The sequence below is a fragment of the Tinamus guttatus genome, unplaced genomic scaffold (assembly GCF_059628265.1).
Source record: "Tinamus guttatus ecotype Peru unplaced genomic scaffold, ASM5962826v1 Tinamus_guttatus_pri_ptg000942l, whole genome shotgun sequence".
NCBI classification, from domain to species: domain Eukaryota; kingdom Metazoa; phylum Chordata; class Aves; order Tinamiformes; family Tinamidae; genus Tinamus; species Tinamus guttatus.
Window position 1 is genome coordinate 625,067 of NW_028289476.1, and position 17,752 is coordinate 642,818.

Sequence of the window (17,752 nt, forward strand, 5' to 3'; positions counted from 1 at the left end):
CAAGAGCCCCTTGTTCCCCGTGCTGCGACTGGAGAAAACGCAGACCTGCCACTTTCGTTCATTCTGTTTATTTACCGCGGGGCTGCCCTTGAGCAGCAGCGCCACGAGGTCTTGGCGGGGGCTCGGTGCCACTGTCTCGAGCCAAGGGCCGTGTCCCGCAGGCCGGGCCGATGCATGAGAGGGCAGCGCCGCGGAAGAGCCCCGAGCCCATGCCCGGCCGCTCCGACAAGCTGGAGGCGGCGCACAGGGAGCGGAGCCTGGACTCCCTGGACGGCAGGTGAGCCCCGCGTGTGTGCCCGGAGCGGCAGCGGGATGCGCCGTGTCCCGGCGCGCACCTCCCGCCCCGGCGCCTTCCTGAGCGCCCTTCGTGGCAAGGGGAGCGGGCGAGGGCCGCGAAACTCCCCGTTCACGCGGCTCCTTGTTGCAGCCTCCACCTGAACGAAGCCCTGAAGGATGAGGACATCAAGAAGTGCCACCGGGAAGTGGTGAGTCCCTGGCGCCGCTCCCGCTGTGCCGCTGCCCTGCGGTTTCCGGAGCCGCGTCCCTGCAGGCCTGGCTGCCGCCACAGCTTGTTCCCAGGCAGCTCCTGTGCCTGCGGACATGGAAGCGTCTCCCTGTCCTGCGCGCAAGCGTCTCGCGGAGCGGATTGGGGTCCATCTCGTCCCGCTGGCGCTGCTTCGGGTCCCGGCGCCCGGGAGGGGATGAAGTTAATGTGAGGGAGGCTACTGGAAAAGGTGCAGGAGTAGGAAAACTCGTTATAGGACCCAAAAAAGGTTGTGCCCAGAGTTGGAGCCACCGGGGCTCTGCAGCCTTGGCCCTGACATCGACAGCGCCGTTTCCTTGTGCTGGCTGGAGCTGGCGGTGGGAAGCGGGGAGACGAGGCAGGAATTCCTGTGCCCCACGCAGAGAGGTGCAGCCCGGCCCGGCTCGGCCTTGGCCCGCGCCCTGGCGCGGGGCCGCCCCCGCTCGCTCCTCATCCCTTCCGAGGGCCTGGACGCAGCGTTTCTGCTCCTCCCGAAGGAAGCTCGGCCTCGTTGGGACCCGAACCCGCCTTTGGCCTCGGTTGGGTGCCGCACGGGGTTTCACCTCTCCCTGCAGAGCCGCCCGCAGCTCCGCTCCCGCGGACGCTCCGCGCGGAGCCGAAGGGGTGTCGAGCGGAGCCAGCCGCGCTGCTGCTGAGCCCTGATCCTCTTAGGGCTCATCCAGCGCCTCTGCGCAGGGCCAGGGCGACCTTGTTGCTCTCCTGCAAACTGTCCTTGCTGCCCCGAGCCCTGTGTTCTCCTCTGCTCCCGCGAGGCCCCCGATCCCTTGGATTTTTCCCTTGCATTTCCAGGGACGTTCCCGGCAGGGCCGACCTGATGTTTTCAAGCGAGATCCTAATTTAAGACGCTGCCGGGGGGCTGTCTAAGCGCGGAGATTTAACGCAGAGCGTTGAACTACTTCCATGTGTTTAACTTATATTTAGAATCGTGTAGCTGCCGTGGCAAGGTGCAAGGTGCTGGGCCGGCGGCAGCGCCGGGAGGAGCGGGACGGATGGCGCGGCGCGAGGGGCGCAAAGCAAGTGCCCTCACCCTGCCCCGCACCGGGAGACGCGGACGGAATCACTGCTTCCTGCTGGGAAGCCGAATCCTGCCGGGGGCTCGGGCGACCTGGCACGAGGGACCCTCCCATGGCAGCTCTGGGGCGCTGCCGCTGTCCCTGGCTGCAGGGACCTTGCCATGCCGGGCACGGTGTCGCCGCCGCGGGGTCCCGGGGCTCTCGGCAGCGGCCGGGCCGCGCCGTGACCCGGCTCTGCCTCTGTTCCAGGCCGCCAGCAAGTACAACTCACAGTACCACAAGCTCTTCAAGGACATCCCCACGGAGGAGAGCGTGCTGAAAGGTGGGCGCGTGGCGCGGTGGGCGCGTGGCGCGGTGCAGCCCGGCGGGCTGCCTCACGCTGCTCTGTGTTCCAGTGTGCTCCTGCGCGCTGCAGAGGGACATCCTCATCCAGGGCAGGCTTTACATCTCCCCCAACTGGCTCTGCTTCTACGCCAACCTCTTCGGCAAGGACATCAAGGTAACGGGCTCCGCGCCCCGGCGCTCGCCTCCCGCGGGAGCAGCTCTCCCCGTGCGCCCGTTGCCTCCATCCCAAGTGCTCCCTAACCCCAGGCTGTCCCTGCAGCCTGCCTACCCTCACCCTGGCACCACCAACAGCTCCAGATGTGGTGTGCGCGGTGCCAGGGGACGGCTGCTGCCTCTCGCCCTCCGCCAACCTGCGGGCGCCGCCTCGGGGCAGCAAACGTTGGTTTGCTCCAAAACTCCCCAATGCAGAAACGCGCGCGAGCCGCAGCGCGGTCTGGAGGAGGGTCAAAGGGCTCGGGGGGTTCTGGAGAGTCAAATCTCGGCTTTTCTGCTCCGCTTGCAGCGTGGCCTTTGCCAGCTCATGTTGCGGCTGGCGGGGCTCCTTGGCCCCGTTTTGAAGGAAGTCATTCCTCCTGAAGAGCTGCATTATTTATACCAGCAGCTTTAAACAAACACCGGGTGGAAGTGCAGCACGTCGCCTCCAGAGCTAATTGGGGCTCCGAGAAGTTGCGCTGCCGTCAGTTCCACCCTGCCTTACTTTTACCCCAGGGCCCTGCTCGCAGGGGCTCGCTGTGCAGCTCCTGACGGGTTGGGGAGCCGCTGGGTTTGTGTTGGATGGAGATTTCCCCATGTCCTCGCCGTTTCGACCAAGTAGAAATGAAGCCCAAGTCGAGATTAATGCAGGGGCACTGTGACCTTTAGCGAAAGCAGAGCTGTTCCTGGGAAATGCTGGATCCCTGCCTCGCTGCCATGTTTGCAGGGCCATTACGCTCCTGTGCCTAAAATCCCTGTGTTCCCTGAGAAAAGGTGCTCGGGCTCAGGAAGCGCCGAGCGGTCCCGCTTGGCCCTGCGCCTCGTGACTGTGTTTTGCCTCCTTGCAGGTCGTGATCCCCGTGGTCTCCGTTCAGCTCATCAAGAAGCACAAGACGGCCCGGCTGCTGCCCAACGGGCTGGCCATCACCACCAACGCCAGCAGGAAGGTGAAGCCTCTCGGGGTCCCCAGCAGAAGCCCTCGGAGTTGCCTGCGGTGCCAACACGGTGCCTTGGGCCCGGGAACGCAGAAATTCCCGTCCCTGGCTGAGACCGCAGGCTTCTCAGGAAGCACGCGGAGCTCCGCGCGGGCACCCGGCCAGGGCAAACACTGCAGCTTTGCTTTTGTTTCTGGCCGGAGCAAACCCCAGCGAGACTGCAGAGCCTGCAAACCCCTGCCAGGCTCCAGCAAACCCTTTAAGCTCCTTAAACCCAAGGTGGGATGAGGTTTGGGGCCCGGCAGGAAGTTTGGTTAACGGGCTTTGCTTGACACGTGGGTTGTTCCCTGCAGAAAGGTGTTGATGTCCTCTTGTTTGGTGCTCTCCAACTGCCCTCCTGCCAAGGGCGCCGCGTCACTGCGAGTGAGCCACGAAGTGGAGCTCGAGGCAGCACCCGGCTGGTTGTCCCCTCCTTGCAGGGTGGCAGAAGCTGATTAAACATAGGGGATTTCAGCAGGAGGTAGCAGAAAACAGGATTCGGGTGATCAGAATGATCTCCCAGCTGTTCCGGCCTCTTTGCTCATTGCACAGACCCGCTGAGCAGGGCAGCTGCTTCTGCCTCCCCTCGCCCCGAATTGGAGCCTCTTGGACGCTTTGGGTTCCCCCCGCGCTGTCCTGCTCGGAGCTGAGCGTTGGTGGCCCCGTGGGGACAGCAGCTAAAGCAAAAGTGGCCCCGAAAAATCTGGTCCAGGTTTTAGCCTGCTTCGAAAAATAGCAACGGGGAAAGTCAGCAGGGAGATGCCTGCAGGGAGGACGGGGGGATGTGGGTCCGCACAGGCAGGAGATTCAGGACAGGACGTCCCTGCCTATCCCCGGCCGGGGACACGGGTCCCCAGCGCAGGCCCCGGGGCGCAGAAGCGCTGCCGCCGCATCAGCCCTTGGAGCGGAGCTGCCGTGGCCGCGCTCAGCATCGTCCTCGTCTCGCGGGTTGGTGCCCCTTCCTGCCCGAGGCCGAGCCCGTGGGCCCCGTCCCCTCCGGCGCGGCAGGACGGACCGAGCAGGAAAAAACCTCTCACGGCAACTTCTCTCTCTTCCCCAGTACATTTTTGTGTCGCTGATCTCGCGGGACAGCGTGTACGACGTGCTGAGGAGAGTCTGCACCCACCTCCAGGTACCCTCTGTGCCACCGGGGCACCGGCAGCTCCGCTTGGCCACGTGTGGTCCCCTTCCATCAAACACACTGCCCACACGGGCCTTCAAGGCCCCTCGGCATCGCTTGAGACCCGCGGGCTCCCCCGTGGTGCCCGTGGCTCCGGCCCCGAGCTCGGGGCTGTTCCGCTCGGTCGTTCCCGGCTCGGGCAGAGCTGGGCCCGCAGCCCCGCGTCCCACGCTGCCAGCTCCCCGTGACGTGTTCTGGGTCACAGCGAGCTGGGCAGGGCCCAGCAGAGTTTCTGTCGTCTCCCTGGGCGTGTGTACGGATCGCCTCTAATCCGGCAGCAATACCCGTTCTGCCAGTACGCGCGTCGCTGGGTTTTCCTCACATCTTCTCAAGTTTGGGGAAAAATGATACAAAGTTTTTATTTTTGTTGTTGTTGTTTTTAATAAATATATATATCTATATAATAAAAAAAGACCAAGGGGAGAAGAAATCCCGTAGTCCTTGAGCTGGAGATGAGGATTGCCAGGACCACTTTTGGATGCCTTTGCAGCACTCCCAAGCGTGGGTGCCATTCTCCTGCTTCCCGGTGCTTCCCGGGTGCACTGGGACGTGGAGGGGTGTTTGGGGTGACCCATGGCCGGCCCAAAGAACTGGTTGGGAACTCTCCCACAAACACTTCTCAAAGGGCAAATACTTCCTTGCTGGTGAAGAAGCAGTTTGTAGATTGCTCCGTTGAGGCCTTCCTTAGCACCGGGCCATGTGTGGCTGCACGGGATCCAGTTTAACTCCCCCACACATGAGACTTCTCAGCTGTGCCAGAAAATTAAGTCTTGTAATTAGGGCTTAGGCAGGAAGAGGGCAGAAGCCCGGAGAGCATGTGCTGGTAACCTCTGCTTGCTTTCTGCCCTCCAGGTTTCAAGTAAGAAGAGCTTGAGCTTGAAGGAGTTCACGGAGGAGCCCGACGCGGTGTCGCTGGTGAGTTGGGATTGAACCAGGGAGCTCTGGAGGAGCCCGCGGAGCTGCGACCCGGGTGAGCTCGGCGAAGGGCTGAGCCCTGGCGCTGCGGGCAGGGCAACGTCCACCCGGGCTGGCCCGGGCGCAACGCCTTCCCCGTGCGCTCGGGGGCACCGTGCGAGCCCTGGCAGCAGCAGCGGTAGCGGAAGGGTCAAGAGGGTGATGTGGAAGAGCCGCCTGCTGGGCATGAGCCGTGGAGCGAGGCAGCTGCTGTGGCTGCTCGGAGCAAGGAGAACTTGTGTTCAGGAGGCTGCTTCCCGGCTCCGACTGGCTGCGCTCTCCCCATCTGATAACATTCCTGGTGCTGCAAATGTAGATAACATGTTGGAAACGTGTCACGTTGGTAGCTCTGCTCCCCGTGGCATCAGAGGTGGCGTCTGAGCATCCCTGGGCTTACAGCTTAACCAGCAAGCGCTTTGCCACGGGGAAGGGCGGTAGCTAGGAGGGCAAAACGGGGTGGGAAAACAGCTCCTCAGCTGGGCTGTGGCGTCAGCGCTGCAGCGTGTCGTGGCCGCGTGGTGACATCTCTGAGAGCCCTGGAGCGTCCCAGGGCTAGGTTGGAATAAGTTCTGGTGCCCTGGCAGCCTCTTGTTTTTGCATCTGCGATCATCTCCTTGTAAGAGCAGAGGAGCAGCGTGGTCAGAGGGTGACAGCAGGGTCCCCTCTTGCTGGGGGAGGTCCCCTCTGTGTGACGCCTCTGCACCCTGGCCTGCAGGCTGCGGCCTCTACCCGTGGCCGCTGCTGGGGCTTTGCTGGTGCCGTAGGCTCAGTGTCAACAGTTGTCACAGGGTGCTTGTGTCCTGCCTCCCTCCCCCTCCTTCGATGTTCATGGCTGTAGCCAAGCCCAGGAGGTTGCAGGTGGTGAAGGGAGCGCGTGGCCCTGGGTGTCACTCTGGCTGCAGAAGGTGACGAGTGGGACGCCCCTCCTGGGCTGGTGACTCCAGGCACTGGGTACTGGAGGTGGGAAGCGGAATGTCCCTTATGGAGCAGCGTCCCGTTGTGCCTCTGAACTGGTCCCGCTCCATGCGAGAGGAGCTGGATGTGCCTGTAAGAGAGATGAAGGCTGGTGGCAGCAGGAGGAGTCACAGGTGACATTTGTGCCAGAGCATCCTGTGACTGTTGGGACATTTGGGAGGTTTCTAACTGGGCGGGTGGCAGCAGGTCAGGAGGTGACGAGTCTGAGCTGCCTCATCCCTCCTGGCTCGACTGCATTTGTGTGGCTGCAAGTGCCAGCCCCACGCTGGGGTGGGGACGAAGGGGACAAGCCGTCGGGTTTAAACCAGAGCAGCCCCTTGGCAGAGGCCCCCACTTGGGCTGGGAGCAGTTTTCCAGGGCTGAGCTGCACTGGGCGCATATAGAACTTGGCTGTGGAAACACGGCGCGGCTGCGTCTCGTGGGCGCTGCGGGGGGCACACGCGGCTCCGCTGAGCCGGGCGCTGCCCGCAGGAGGTCATCGTCCCCGAGGGCAAGTGGAGGAAGGTGTCGCCCGCGTCGCTCTCGCTGTCGCTCCCGGACGCCGAGTACCAGTGCATCCACCGGGCCTCCGGCAGCAGCCTCAGCGCCAAGGAGAGCTCCTTCACCTCGGAGGAGCCCTTGGTCTCAGGTGAGACCCGTGGCCTTGCCCTAACGCGGTGCTTCTTGGGGTAAAATCCATCTTAAATGTGTGCTCGCTGCTCCCCGGGGAAGGACGCAGGGCTCAGCCTTGCGGATGAGCAGAGCCAGGGCACGGGAGCTCTGTGGCAAGGGGACCGTGACAGTGACAGGGGTGGGATGGGGCTTCCTGGCTGTCCAGCCGGCACCCAGCTGCGGAGCCGAAGCCCTGCGGTGTCCGAGCCCTGGGTGACTACGCGCTGGGCACAGCAGGAGCAGCAACGTTGGCCGACCCCGTGTGGCCGTGGCCCCGTGTTGACTCGCCGGCCCCTGGGTTCTGTTGCAGAAAGTGCAATAAACACGGAGGAGGAGGAGCTGGAGGGGGAGCAGAGCTGCGTGGCGGAGCTGAGGCCCTCCGACTACCAACTGCTGAAGATCTTCATCGTGCTGTGAGTGCGGAGGGGCCGCGGCCACGGGGCGCCCGGGGCAGCTTGGCCAGGCCAGCCCTCCTGTGGGGAGAGTTGGCCTCGGCCGTCACCTCTGACCGCTTGTGCTTGTCCCCTTGGTGGCAGGATCTGCCTCCTGGTCGTGTCGTCTTCGTACCTGGCGTTTCGCATCTTCCGCCTGGAGCAGCAGCTCTGCTCTCTGAACCGGGACTACCTCTCCCGCGGGCACAGGAGGTGAGGGGGGACCCTGCTGCTGGAGTGGGACTGGGGACAGGAGGACAATCTGTGTGGATAGCGGAGGGCTTAAATAACCAGGATCCCAGGCTCTGCCTCCTCCCTGCCGCGTGCGCGTGTCCTTGTGTGCGGGCGCATGCGCATGGTCCTTCTGTGCTCGTGCCTGCGGCACAGCCACATTCCTGGGCTTGGCTTGGCGAGCCTGTTGGCATCCCTGGCGCCTGTCCCTGGGGCACAGTCACCACATGGTAGATACTGGTTGTGTTGCTGAACACCCCACAGATGAGGGGAGCTTTGGGCTGCGTGGCCAGGGTGCGTTCTGCCATCCGTGACCCTTTGAGCCCTTGCGAGGGGACCCTGGTGCCACCCTGGGCGCTCGCCTCGGTCTTACCCTGTCCTCTGGTTGCAGGTGACTGTTACCCCAGAGCTCTGGCTCAGCACAGACGACAAGAGAGAAGCACTTTGTGTACAGATCTCCCGGCGAACGTGGCTGCAGTATTTGGAGCACCCGCATCGAGGGGTCGGGGCTCTTCTCTCCATTCAGCCTCGGCAGAGCCCTGCGTCCTCCCAGCTGTGGGACCCGCTGGCTCCCGTTGCAAACTTCCTACAGGCCTCGGTGTCCTCATCCCTCATGCGCCCCATCCCACTCTGGAAGGAGGCGAGTTCCATGTCTTCCGCTCAGTAACTCCAGGCTCGACTGTTCCCCGTGGCCTGTCTTTCCCTTGGGGACCAAATACCCTCTCTCTTCCTACCACCGTGGACTCCCGCTCCCAAGCAGGACTGCGCGTGTGGGTGACGGCCTCCGGTGCCAACTCCCCGTGCCATTGGAAACCCGTTGTTTTCCCGGGACGCTGATGCGCTGCTGCCCGACTTTGGGCCTGCCCGTAGGACTTGCTGCTACAACGGTCACTGTTTTTTATCCCAAACTTGAGTTTTCTGTGTTAAAAGATGATCTTTAAGCTGGACTGCGAGCCCCTGTGAACAAGCGGAGAAGCTCCTAAAGGAGGCCAGGGGCCTGGGCCTGTTGTCCCTGGCCCTGCTCCCGTATTAAGGGAGTTGTCACCAGGCCTGGTCCCTCCTGTGTGGTGAGCTGCTCCCCTTGGCCACTGGAGCGGGGTGTGTGTCCCGTGCCGGGAAGGGGCTGCCCTGGGGGATGTCAGTGTTAGAGCCCGGGAGGCGCCGTGTCCAGCTGTGAGGCTGTTTCCTGGAGCCACGGCACGCGCCTCCTCTCGCCAAGCGCTTCAGGACCCTCTGGAGCAAGCGTCCTCCCTGGGCCCACGCCGGGGCAGGGACGGTCCCACGGGCGCGAGGCTGCGTGGGCCCCCTGCACCGCGTTGTGGGGCGTTGAGGGACACGGTGCCACTCTGTGTGTGTGGGCCGGGGTGAGGGGCGCTGCTCAAACCGCCTCCCTGGGCAGCGGGGCCACCCCTGCCCTCCTGCCCGGTGCCTCCCGCTGCTGCCCCGCACAGCCCTTTCCGTGAGGCGAAAGCCGGGCACGGGGAGGCCGTGTCCTTTCCCAGCCCCACATGCCCGTTCCGGTGGCGCGGGGCCAGCCGGGCCAAGCCCGCGGCGCATCCCCAATAAAAGCCCGTTTTTGTAGCACGCCTGCGGCTGCCGGGGAATCCTTGGGCTTGGGGCAGCGCTGGGGGTGTCCCCACCTGGAGCCCGCACTGGAGCCCTCCCAGCGCGGCCTTTTGGCAAACAGGGCTGGAAGCAGCTGGGAAGGCCTCGCTAGATGGCAGCAAAGGCTGTGGGATGCGGCCCTGGAGCGAGGCTGGTGCTTAGCGCCCTGTCCTGCTGCCCGGGCCTGGTGGGACAGGCTGAGCCTTCATCCTCCTCCTTCTCCTCCTCCTCCTCCCTGTGCGCGGCTGAGTGGGACAGGGCTGGGCTGGCCCCACACCAGAACCCCGCCGGGTCGTGGTGGAGCTGGCCGGGCAGCCCAGCCCCGTGTCGGCTCTCCAGGTGCTGCTGCCGGCACAGGGGGCTCCCGCCCGCGTTCTGTCCTCGCTGCCCGGCCCTTCCTCGGTCACGGGAAGGGGACCTGGCCCGTGGGTGGCATCTGCCTCGTCTGCAGCCGTGGCTTTGTCCTCGAGCCCTAGGAGCGCTGGCGGCCTGAGATGCTCCCGCTTTCCTTTCTCTCCCCGTGCGTCTTTTCCCACCCTCTCCAGCCAGTGCTCCCACCTGCCCTCCTGCCTGTCCTGCTTGGCTCCACAGCCACCCCTAAAAATGTGTCTGAGACACTAATCCAGCAGGTTCATCCTCCCCCTGTCGCACTGAGCTCCTATGGAGCTCGTGTCGGGGCTCGCTTGGTCTGCGGGGCCGCTTCCCAGCGCGGGCTCCGCTGCTCCCGGAGGCTCCCGCCGGTGGAGGCTGCTGCGTGCAGCGAGGCCAGGGCCTGGCAGGGACCCACGTCCCTGCTCCCTGCGTGTTTGGGAGGTGTCTGCAGGGACCAGCCGCTCGCCTCTCCCTTAGCACCAGGCAAAGCTCGGGATGTCGCTGCCCTGCTGCCTGCCCTCCTCTCTGCGCTGGTGCCAACATTGGTGGGGCTGGGCAGCAAACGAGAGCCGCCAGAGACCCACGTTAAAAATAACCCTTGCCCAGAGGCAGGGAGTATTTTTAACACAAGTTTCGCTGCTCCAGTTGCAGGTGGGGTTATTCTGCTGGACGCGGCCTAAGCGACTGGCTCTGTGTCCTGGGCAGTTACAGGTTATTTCTTACCCTGCAAGGATGGCTAGATTTTTTTTTTCCCCTGCTGCCAATCCTGTCTTTTTGGTAAGAGGATCAGCTCTTGGATCCCAGCCGTAATCCAGCGCTGGAGGAAAAGTGTGTTTGGAAGAGGCCAATCGTGAAGCAGACAAGAGCATTAAGGACTAACACCTTGAGCTTCAAGGATGCAGCAGCTCTTTGGCTTTTTTACTTTAAATCCCATTCCTTTGTTCTCCTTGGTTTGTTTTTTTGTCTGCGACCATGAGGTCTGGCTCTGTGCTAGAGGAAACGGCACCCACCTCCTGTCCTCACAAATAATAAGGAGAGTTTGAGGACGCCTCCCCCCGCCCACAGAAGGGAGATGACCTAAAATTGTAATGAAGAAAACTTCAAAGACTGAATGTCGCTTTCCATCTCAATTAAGCTTCCCTTCTTGGATGTGTTTTCTCTGCTCCCTATTAATCTTCCCCTGGCTCACAGAGGCAGGTTTTAGTATGCAATAAGAGCAAGCAGGGGTGGGGAAAGCAAAGCTACTTTCATGCTGGAAAAACCTACAGGAGGGAAAAAAAAAAAGAGGCTTTTACCCCACTCTTTAACTAATCATAGCTTTTCTTTTTGATTCTTTTTTTATAAATATCTCGGCAGCAGGTTGTCTGCTGTGACTGCCGCCTTGCTGCTCAACCCTGGTTTCACAAAGACTGTGAGGTGCAGATCAGAACCATCTGGAGCTGAGTTTTAAAGGCAGCTGCCAAAGCTGGTTTAGGGCAGCAAACTGCAGCCACCTCGAGCCAGGGTGTGTTGCCCGCTGGGCAGGGGTGGAGAAGGGTCTTTAGCAACTCGTTCTGCCCCAGTAAGAAGTGCAAAAAAAAATCACCTTTGATAGGAAGATTTAATTGAGAGCGACTAGAGTTGGGGTTCAAAGGCCAGGCATTTCTGGAGGACTAAGGCTTTGAGAGGAGGAGAGTGCTCGCGGGTGCAGCCGTGCTGGGGGGTTACATTCTGCTTGGGGAAAGCCCTGCGCGTGGGCAGCTCCCTCGGGCACGGCACCCCGCTCACCTCCCCGCGAGCTTGGCCACCAGGGCCCTCCACTCGGCTCGCTTCTGCGTGATGTAGCCCGGGGTGAGGAGCTGCAGCAAAGGCTCCTGCCGGCCACGGAAGTAGCCCTGGCACAGGGCCTCCGTGTTGCAGATCACGTACATCCCGCAGTCGTAGCTGTTCTGCTGGGCAGGCGCCTTCTCCTCCACAAATGTCACTTTGCCCCCTTTTCTGCCCAAGAAAGCCTCCAGCTTCTTCGCCACTTGCTTGGCGTGGGCAGAGTTGCTCTTGCTGTGGGAATCGTAATGGGCGAAGGACTTTTTGTCCCTGAAGTAAACCAGCAAGCTCCAGTGGGTGCCTCCGGCAGTCTGGTTGGAGTTATCATTGATGGGCAGGAACAGCAGCTTCTTGTGGACAAGGTCTAGCGGTTGCAGGAACGCGGCCACTTCCTCCTGGCTCGTGGCACATTTGATGAACTGGGCCACCTCGGGCCCTATAAAGCTCACCTGGTCACAGAACTCTTGGAACTGGTCACAGGCAAAGTACTCGAAGGCAAAGCCAATGATGTGATCATTGAGCCAGTTCGGTGGGTCCAGCAAGGCCACGTCTGACTGTCTCAGCAAACTGTCCATGTAACTGAGCACGACGGGGTCCATTCTGCGGACACTGGGGCCAGGGAACTCCCAAGGCTGCAACACAGGAAGGGCAGAAGGTAAGTGATGCAATCAGACCCCACCTTCAACGCGATGAAGTGCTACAAATTTATCAAGTTCCTTCTTAGCAAGCGGTGAACAAAAGACCGCCTTTCCCAGACCTGTATTGAGGGACCAATATTTGAACTATCTGCCTGTTGATGGGACTAAGATACGCAGCTCGGTCCCTCGAGTGCAGCTCTCCTGCTGCCCAGGAGCTGCGCGTTTCTCAGCACACGCTGCCTAGATAAATGTTTTAGAGTAACAATTTTAACCTGTGCTGTGGGTGAATTCGAGCAGTCGCTCGGGAACAGCAAAAACTCCTATGTGAGCTTGGAGAGCTGGTGTTTCTGTTTCACCTGTACAATGTAAGTCGTGGTAATTCTTTGCCTCATTGGTTTTCTGAAGTTTTTTCAAGGCTGTAAGAGAAGTCTTCAGGCCCGCTCATGCAAGTAACGGAGACACGGCCACAACTCGGTGCCAGGCACATGCTGCAGACAGACCTGCTGCTCCGCAACGCGGGAGGCAAAGCAGTGCAGAGACAAAGCAAAACAAAACCACCAGCATGCCAGTTCCCACCAGGGAGCTTTTAGGCCAATTCACTGCACACTTGGTAGAGATTTCAAGAATTCAAGGAGAGCCAAAGCTGGAAAGTTCACAATAGATGTATGAAGTTCAGCTCAGCTTCTAATGCACCAAAGTTCTGCTCGCAAAAGCTGCTTGTTACATTGATTATTTACTTCCTTAACCAAAAGGGGGGACGTTTTTAACCTCTTGTAGTAGGTTTATTATTATGGCTATGTCAGCGATATTTAGAAGACTAATCTCTGTGTCAGAGGGAGAATCTGGCTTTGATGGTAGAGAAAACCGAATCCCTGCTCGAGAAGGGAAGGGCAGGACACACACGTGCAACGCCTCCCTCAAGCTCACCTCGCTTCAGAGAACTTCCCCGGAGCCTTAGATGTGCAGACAGAAATGTTCCCTATGTTCACCTGACAAGAAAACGGCTGGTGAAATTCAGAGCAGACACTCGTTGAGTCATTCAGTCCTGTTTTTAAAGTCCTTGGGCAGATGGTCATGAGCCGGAGATGTCCCCTCGCTGCTCCCCGTCCTCCCGAGCACAAGCAGTAGAGGTCCCTGGGTGATGTTCACCCACCAGGAGCCCTGCTCTTTCATTCAACTGTTTCCCCAGGCTCCCTTTTCCTTAAAAACCTTTTGGAAGTTCAAGTGGGTTTTACCACCTGGTTCTCCCCATCCATGTGTTCGAGGCCAAATTCAAGTGACTTGAGGCCATTTTTGCCTCACTTGTGTCCAACACAGCAAGAAAACACCTTGAGATTTCTTCAAGCACTATGTGAAAACTCCTAATGATGAGATGGCTTTAGCATGATTCATTATAAATAAGACACCAATTACCCACTGTGATAGGGAGGAAAAAGTCACATGTGTTGGGTTGTTTACACACTAGGAAGGGGCACATTTGGGCTCCTTATTGCAACACAAATCATTAAAAAAAAGTCCTTCCTGCCCAGGTATGCATAAATTAAGAGAGGTTGATATCTAATAAATCTTGGCAAGATCCCCACGTGTGTGACTTGTAAATAAGAGAACGCATGAACCATGCTGCACGTGGAACACGTTGGAAGGAAGAGCCAAGGGAAACTATCGCCTGCTCCAAAAAAAGTAATAACTATTTGTGTATCTCTGATAGATCCAGGGCATGCCAGGCAGCAAGAGTCAGCCGAGAGCAAGGGGAGCAGCCGGTTTTGTTTACACCGAGCCAAATGCAATGGTATTTGGCCACGCTTCCTTTATTAATGCACCCAACTAAACCGCTTCCAAGTTGAGAGCAGTGGGCAAGGCAGAAAAACAAAAATTTCCCCCCCCCAGATGCTGCTTGGAAGCTTAGTAAACTGTGTAGTTATAACTCTGCTTAACCAACTATAGATCCTGCAAGCCTAGAAGTGACCTGTTTGGGGGTTTACAGGGTCATTGGCGAATGGTTTCTCCACAAAATGTTACATACAACACCTCAGATTCTCCTTCTTTGCATTATTTCTGCTTCGTCTTCTCCCATAGACACACAGAGGAAACCAAACAGCTTTCTAGTCAAGGCCAAACAAAATTAAAGGCTGTAGAAGGAAGCGGGCATCCTGTATTCTGTTAATTTTCCACTCTGCAGAAACATTTTTTTTTTTTTTAAGAGAGACATTTGGCAGCTTCCTGCGATCAGGAAAGGAGCCCGGTTAGAGCAAGTGCTTAACAGCCACTAGCTCCCACTTGTAATTTTATTACCATCTGGTATTTGTGAAACCACTTGCGAGTTCGACCCTGTGACTCACCACATGCTACACATATTAAAGCAAAAAAAAAAAAAAACCAAAAAACCCCTCAAAAAACAAAAACCATTTTCTAGGCTCTGGTGCCTTTCCGAGGTGCTTAAGATAAGCGCGCGCTAAGGACAGCACCAGGAGCGCTGCACAGGAAAGGAGGTGCGGGAAGTTTTGGCACGTGCGGGAGAAAAACCCTTCAGCCAAAGGCGAGGATGAGCCGGACCCGGGACATCCCCGGGCGGGACGGACGCCGAGGGGCGCGCGGGGCCCGTCCGCGGTGTTTTCCACGTACTGACCCGGGACGCGCATTGAGCGCGGGCTGGCGGCGAGGGTCGCGCCGGGCCGTCCGCCGCGCCGCTCCGAGCCGCGGGCCTGGCGTCGCGCGCGCCGGCGGGAACGCTGCGGGGAGAGAAGGAGCATTGTAATTCCGCACACACAAAAAAACGATATATTTCCGTTAAATAAATACGGGGGGCCGCAGAAGGGGAGGCCTCACAAAGGCTTCACCAAAACCCGCCGTTTTCTCCCAGGAGCCGCGGGGTGGACGCGGGCGCTCCCCGCCCCCCGCGCGGAGCCGTTAGGGCCCGCGGAGCCGTTAGGGGCGGGGGGCGGCTGCCATGGCAACGCCGCGCCGCCGCGGAACGCGCGCCCCGGCCCGCTCACCGGCCCGTTGCCACGCGCCGCCGTAAAGCTGGCGGCGCCGGCGCGTCGTGACGAGACCCCTCCCCTGCCCCCTCCCACTTCGGGGCGGGGCTTTGCGGGCTGTGCTCTGCTGCGCAGGCGCCTCGGTGGGAAGGGGCGGGTCCCTGTGCCTCGGGGCGGGGCGGAGAGAAGGGGCGGGGCTATGGGTAGGGGGCGGTTGGAAGTGGGCGGGGCGCCGGGGAGGGGGCGGGGCGCCGGCGCGCGCGCGCGCCTCCCCTGCCCCGCCCCGCCCCGCCCCTCCCGTTGGCGGCGGCGCGCGGGCTCGGCCGGACGGCTGCGTGTCCGCGTCCGTGTCCGTGTCCGCATCCGCATCCGTATCCGCGGCCGCTGGGCAGCGCGCGAGGGCGGCGGTCGACGGAGCCCGAGCGGCCCCTTCCCCCCGCAGCGCGGCGCGACGCGGCGCGGAGTCCCTCGGCAGCGGCGGCGGCGGCGGGATGCGCCGCGCCCCGGCACCCAGGTGAGAGGCGGCGGCGGCGGAGCGGGCGGGGGGCGCCCGTGCCGCTTTGTTCCGCGGCGGACGGGCAGGTGAGGCGGCGGCGGCTGCGCCCGCGTGCGGCTGAAACAACTTTCTTTTTTCGTTGCTATTTTTAACCATTTTCTTTTTTTTTTTTTGGGGTGGGGGGGGCACCCGCGTTTTGGCCCCCCGGGGCCGCTCCCTGCCGCAGCCTAAGATGGCTGGCACGTCCCGCCGCCGCCTGTCAGCGGCCGCTCGGTCACGCTCCGCTCCCCGCGGCGGCCGGAAAGGCGCCCCCGGGGCTGCAGGGACCGCGCGGGGCTCCGCGTCCCCTCCCGCCCCTCGCGACGTGTTTGTGGGGGGCTCCCGCTTTCTGGAATTTTCCAAAACGCCCCCAAAACGCCTCTCCGGAGGATGCCCCGTCGCGGGGGACAGGACGGGCGGCACTGGGGACGTCATGCTCGGCCCCGCGGCAGCTTCGTGTCACCCGCGGTGGCCCTGCGTGTCCCGGCGTCACACGCGGGAAGCGCCGCTGCTTTCACATCCCGCGGGGCCGCCGCGGAGCCGGGAACACGCAGGGGCGAACGTCGCGCGGCGTCGCCAGGAATCCGTAGCCGGTTCATCGCCGAAAGCAGAACATTAGCTGGAAAATTCAGTTTCTGGCTAACATAAGCTCCTTCCTGCTATGTATTTTGATTTCCCCACAGCGAAGTGTTAGGAAATGGTGAGTGTTTCCTCCTCGTTCTTTCGGGATCGAGGCTCGCCCCCTCGAGACGGTGGCTCCGGAGCTCACAGCGAGGCCCGGCCGTGGCGGTGCCGAAGGGCGCGCTCGACGCGTCGAGCTCCCACGCGGCCGCCGCGAAGCCGGGGCCGCCTCCGGGCTCAGAGAGGCTGCAGCGTCGCCCGAGAGCGTCGCCCGCACCTGGAGCCAGGTGATGGTCACCGTTTCCCCCGTGGTTTTGAGTGCACCCAACACTTAGCGAGCGGCTCTTCTCGTTTTGGTACGTTTCGATTGAAACGAGAGGCCTGACTTTTCCAAATCTTAAGGAGCCGCCTGTGTTGGGATGCTCAAGCCTCGCGCTGAGCTGGTTTTCTGCGCTGCTCTTTACGGAAAAGCTGCAGTTTGACCCATTTTGGGGAAAGTTGTAGCAGGCACAGCCTTTGCGCTCACTTCTGGCCGCGTTTTTTCTCACGAGGGCTGTTGTGTGGCTGCTGGGAGAGGGGAAGGTGATGCAGCAGCCGTGCAATGCACCTAATAAGCTTTTGCTTCCTGGTGCATTAATGCCTACACCATTTAACGCCAGCACTATGTAAATACGGATGCCATTATACGCGTTTCACCTTTATTAGCAGGGCTCCTCGTCGGTTAATGGCAACTTGGAAATCTCTTAAGTGAGCAAGGTTTATATTTAATTTGATTTGGCTAATTCTCTTATTTTTTCAAAGTATTAAAATGCAGGCTCAGTTTTTTTAATCCTTCATTTGAGTGCAGTGCGTTGGCTCTGTTATTTGCTCTGTGCAGCCACAGGTTCAGTTGTGATGTGTAAGGTTCATGTGTTTTGCCTTTTCCTTGGAGGGAGAGCTGCATTTTAAGCTGTGAAGGGATCAAATGGCTGCCCTGACATCCTCTGCTGCAGTATTTTTTAAATATAGTGGTTCCCCTATGTATACACTGCCTATGGCCGCGTTCAGCATGCTCTAGCGCAGTCTTTGGGAGCCGATGTGCCTAGCCAAATGTCTAAATATTACACACCTAAATTATTTGTGCCTGGGATGTTTGGGATGATTTCAGGGAGAATAAATCACAGCCGCAAGGAGACTTCGGAGCGGCCCAGGGGGAATGCAAAACCAGGTGTTTTACCTGTTTCGCCTTAATTTAGCCTATTTGGTGGGAAGGGGAAGCCGGGATGCTGGAGGCGGCTTGTTTGCTCCTCGCCGGTATCCGGAGATGTCCCCTCCGGATCGGAGCGGGAAGGGATCCCTTCTTCCCGGCGAGTCAACAGGGGGAGTGCTGGGAGCACAGGGAAGGTGCTCGGCATCGGCAGCGCAGCAGAACCGGCACCGGCCCTCGCGGGCCCAGCGCCCTGAAGCCTCCGTAGGTAACGCTGGACACGGCAGTTTGGTGGAAAAACGCGAGCTGGGAGTTTCCCAAAACCCTTCAGAGCCTGTCAGGTTCCGAATTGTTTCCTTAGCAGCCGAAAAGGGGGAAAAAACCCACATTTTCAGCCGGGTATCAGCCCCAAATTGTGGCTCCTCTGAGCTTCTGCGTGCGGTTCCCTTCCAGCTGCATTTATTGGGATGAAACCGCCGTTGCTGAAAGCAAGCCCATGGTTTCTGAGACCAATCACTTTGCCAGCG

General features: G+C 60.3%; 2 protein-coding genes across 3 annotated transcripts; one reads left to right on the forward strand and one right to left on the reverse strand.

The window, feature by feature from the left end:
• The first annotated feature begins 170 nt into the window (after nt 1–170).
• On the forward strand, nt 171–7,923 carry GRAMD2A (GRAM domain containing 2A). 2 transcript variants are annotated; one of them, XM_088538165.1, is made up of 11 exons: nt 171–277; nt 428–485; nt 1,807–1,879; nt 1,953–2,056; nt 2,943–3,041; nt 4,129–4,200; nt 5,101–5,163; nt 6,649–6,805; nt 7,139–7,241; nt 7,365–7,472; nt 7,882–7,923. In XM_088538165.1, exons 1-11 carry the CDS (start codon nt 171–173, stop codon nt 7,883–7,885), a joined length of 948 nt encoding a protein of 315 aa, XP_088394291.1. In that variant the 3' UTR covers nt 7,886–7,923. The 2 variants fall into 2 exon arrangements, with proteins under 2 accessions (XP_088394291.1, XP_088394293.1); XM_088538167.1 differs by lacking the exon at nt 7,882–7,923 and having other exon boundaries at nt 7,365–7,476.
• A 3,307-nt stretch (nt 7,924–11,230) lies between these two features.
• Nucleotides 11,231–14,618, reverse strand: SENP8 (SUMO peptidase family member, NEDD8 specific). The gene is made up of 2 exons (XM_088538224.1): nt 14,535–14,618; nt 11,231–11,902 (listed from the first exon to the last, which is right to left on the reverse strand). Exon 2 carries the CDS (start codon nt 11,867–11,869, stop codon nt 11,231–11,233), a length of 639 nt encoding a protein of 212 aa, XP_088394350.1. The 5' UTR covers nt 11,870–11,902; nt 14,535–14,618.
• Nucleotides 14,619–17,752: the final 3,134 nt, after the last annotated feature.

What these genes read in the sequence shown, in the direction of transcription:
- GRAMD2A (XM_088538165.1), top strand. Translation starts at nt 171, where the DNA reads ATGCATGAGAGGGCAGCGCCGCGGAAGAGCCCCGAGCCCATGCCCGGC. An exon ending in GGAGGAGAGCGTGCTGAAAG is followed by an intron (nt 1,880 to 1,952) that starts GTGGGCGCGTGG and finishes TCTGTGTTCCAG; the next exon opens with TGTGCTCCTGCGCGCTGCAG. An exon ending in AGCCCGACGCGGTGTCGCTG is followed by an intron (nt 5,164 to 6,648) that starts GTGAGTTGGGAT and finishes CGCTGCCCGCAG; the next exon opens with GAGGTCATCGTCCCCGAGGG.
- SENP8 (XM_088538224.1), bottom strand. Translation starts at nt 11,869, where the DNA reads ATGGACCCCGTCGTGCTCAGTTACATGGACAGTTTGCTGAGACAGTCA.